This window comes from Cotesia typhae, unplaced genomic scaffold (assembly GCF_013202065.1).
Source record: "Cotesia typhae breed Kobodo isofemale line unplaced genomic scaffold, CoteBio_Ctyphae contig_5, whole genome shotgun sequence".
Classification (NCBI taxonomy): Eukaryota; Metazoa; Arthropoda; class Insecta; order Hymenoptera; family Braconidae; genus Cotesia; species Cotesia typhae.
Genome location: NW_027423757.1, coordinates 10,637,908 through 10,641,484, shown reverse-complemented (window position 1 = coordinate 10,641,484; position 3,577 = coordinate 10,637,908). Strand labels below are relative to the sequence as shown.

At 26.9% G+C, this 3,577-nt stretch overlaps 1 protein-coding gene across 1 annotated transcript; it reads right to left on the bottom strand.

The window, feature by feature from the left end:
* Window positions 1-143: 143 nt before the first annotated feature.
* Window positions 144-2,979, bottom strand: LOC141531385 (putative pyruvate dehydrogenase E1 component subunit alpha, mitochondrial). The gene is made up of 6 exons (XM_074249185.1): window positions 2,799-2,979; window positions 1,755-1,991; window positions 1,456-1,674; window positions 1,127-1,375; window positions 691-939; window positions 144-627 (listed from the first exon to the last, which is right to left on the bottom strand). The coding sequence occupies exons 1-6, from the start codon at window positions 2,847-2,849 to the stop codon at window positions 442-444; spliced, it is 1,191 nt and encodes a 396-aa protein (XP_074105286.1). The 5' UTR covers window positions 2,850-2,979; the 3' UTR covers window positions 144-441.
* Window positions 2,980-3,577: the final 598 nt, after the last annotated feature.

Below are 3,577 nucleotides of genomic sequence, written 5' to 3'. Positions count from 1 at the left end.
CAGAGTATAAATTGCATGTTTAATTAGAACTAACAAAAATAGTTAATTTTGTGATAAATATAAAAATGAATTAATTATAATATAATTAAATAAACTATTACTTAAAAGGTACACTGCGTTAATTAATTAATAAGACATCGTAATTAATAAACGTCGTGATTTTTATTTCTTAAAATTGATTGATAATCGCCTTAATATTTTTTTACATTGTTGTCCAAGCAGGCAGTAACAGCGACTGATACTTTTTTAAATAATTTATTTAATTTTCTATGTCGATTTATTGATAACAAGTTTTCATCGGATTTAAATTGTATTTAAATACATCAACTAAGACGTAACGACAAGATGTGAGCCGTTAATTAATTGGGTATTTAATTAATTATTTTATTCATTAAATTATTGAAAAAAAAAAAATTCAACTATAAAATTTGTCGATATGGTTTAAGCGTTGACAGCTGGCCCGATTCTACTGTGCTTTAGGGGAGTAAATGGTGTGACATCACGAATTCCACTTTCCAAGCAATTGGAATAAATATCAGCACTGAGCTCGTGATCATCAATTTCTTTGTCAGCCTTGGCAATTTTTACAGCTTCATCAACTTCCTTCTTTATTTCTGACTCCAATTTCTGCAATTATTTTTAAAATAATTTAATTAAAAATTTTATGATTAAAAATAAAAAAAATTATACCTTCAAGTCATCAGCAGTAACAAGATTAGCATTAAGAATTCGTTCTTTGAAACCAGTGATTGGATCACGAGTTTGTCTGACTTCTTGAATTTCTTCTCTTGTTCTGTAACTGGTACCAGGGTCTGACATACTGTGACCACTGTATCTGTATGTCATTGTTTCCATTACAAGTGGTCCTTTGCCAGATGTACAGTGCTTAATCGCGAATCTCATGGCTTCTCTGACAGCTAATACATCCATACCATCAACCTAAGATTCATCAATAAATTATTTACTCCTATTGAAAATAAATAACTAAAAAAAAAAAAAATTATACTGAAAAATTAGCAGATGACAATTTTTTTTTTTTTTAAATAAACTAGGTCTAGAAAATTATTTTTAAAAATTCTAAAAATTATCAGATGTCTGTCAATTTAAGTGCTATAAAAAAAATTACCCAAATTCCAGGTATGTAATCACCACGGGTATAATACTCTGTGTTAGCAGCAGCTCTTTCAGCACTTGTACCCATTCCATACTGATTATTTTCACAAATAAAAATGCAAGGAACATCCCACAGTTTACTCATATTGTAAACTTCAAAAATTTGACCTTGATTGGCAGCTCCATCACCGTACAATGCTAAACATACTCCTCCATCTCCTTTGTACTTGTGTGCAAAAGCTATTCCAGCTCCCAGTGGAACCTAGATACAATTTTTAAATAATTTCAAAGTTAAAATAAATATTTTGCTGCTTTTTTGGTATGAATTATTTTCCAAAGTACCTGAGCACCAACGATACCGTTTCCACCGTAGAAATTTTTGGCGTACATGTGCATAGAACCTCCCTTACCACGCGCATTACCACTTTGTCTACCCGTCAACTCAGCCAGTACTCCTACTGGTGGAATACCCATCAAGTAAGTCCAACCGTGGGCACGGTAAGCTGTGATCACAGAGTCCTGGGGCCTTAAGGCTGCACTCATTCCTACTGCACATGCTTCCTGTTGATAAATATTTTTTATTTTTAATTTAATTACATTTTTTTAACTAGTGTGTGACTGTTAATTGAAAGAAAACTTACTTGTCCGGAATACAAGTGACAAAATCCACGGACTATTTTTTCTTTATATAGATTACCAGCAGCAGTTTCGATTCGTCTGATGGTGTGTAATTTTTTGTAAATATCAAGTGCGTCTTCTCGTGAGACTGTTACTTTTGTTGACGGTCCAGAATCTAATTTATGTAATCTGAAGGGTTTCGTTTCGAATGATGCTTCTGTTGCATAGTTGTTACGTCCACCGGTAAATACTGAGAAAATCTGTAACATAAATTAATATTGCAAAATTATTATTATTATTATTATTATTATTATTGATACAAAATTTAACAGATATCTATTAATTTTTTAGATTTTTATAACAATTATAATTTAGCAAAAAAATTCCACTTGTAAAAATTAAAAAAAAATGATGAGTGAATTTTTTAAAAATATTTTTTGATTTTTTTTAATAATTAAATTAGAACAAAAAAAAATTACATGTATAATTTTTAAAATTTTCTACATGTGAAATTTTTTCTTTTATTTTTTTTTAAATAATTTTTCAATAAAAAAAAATTTTTATTTTTTTTTTATTAATTAAATTAGCAATAAAAAAATTTCAGTATCATTATTGTTAATATAATTCAAACGAAAATAAATTGTGAAATTAAAAAAAAATCGCTTAGAACTTGGACAACAACATAAATCATTTGGCAACATACATCAATTAGATAAGTGCTTTAATAAATTATAAATTAAATTCTTTCACAGTTTAGAGGTATATTTACCTCGTTCCATGTTGCGAACTTGCTTATGCCCAAGCATTAAAGGGCAAGGGAGAGAGATCACCGATGATTTAACCATAATAAGGAAAAAAAAATTCTTTTATTTAAATGTTAAATGTTAACTGATAACTAAGCTGCATTAATTAGTACATAATCTAAATGCACCTTCAATATATAAACGAAGGTCAAACATTTGAATTTATTATAACAAAATAGATAGCAAATCATAAATTTCAATGTTATTAATTTTGAATAATTGGACATTTAATAGAAGATTCAAAATTATTAATTAAGAGCTTACATTACGTCGAGAAGCCTCACGGCTGATATTCCTCACACAGTTAGCCATCATCTTTGAAAGGTTGATTAATTAATTATATATATGTAGATATCTTTTCTATTTTGTTCTTATTCTAAAATAATTTTATCTATCGCCTGATCGACGACTAGTACGATCGCACTTATGACACTACTTTACTACGTAATACATGTAAATATATATATATATATATATATATATATATATATATATATATATATATATATATATATATATATATGAATATAGGTTATATTTGCAAGTCGCGAGTTTTAAGTGGGATGAGAATAGGGGACTAAGAATAATAATAATAATAATACACTCATTTTACACTCATTATACTAGATTCGGGTAATGTTTTTATTTCGTGAATCTTCGGGTTTTTGAACGAGGGCGCTATTTTACAAAAATTTAAGTGGTGGCGCTGCAGAAGTATTTTAAATTTCTTTATAACATTAAATTTATTAGCTGTCACTTTACAATTGTTTTAATTCTCTTTAACAAATAAATTATAGAAAAAAAATAGACTTGTAGAAATTTAAGTAAATTAAAAATGCAATTTTTTAAAACAAATTTTTTTATTAAAGAAAATTTGTTCCAAAAAATTATTTTTAAAAAATTACATTTTTAATTTTTTTAAATTTCTTCATGTCAATTTTTTTTTTTTTAATTTATTTGTTACAAAAATTTTTAAAAATTAATTTAGCAGATATTCATTAAATTTTAATAATTTTTTTAACAATTAAATTACAGCAAAAAAA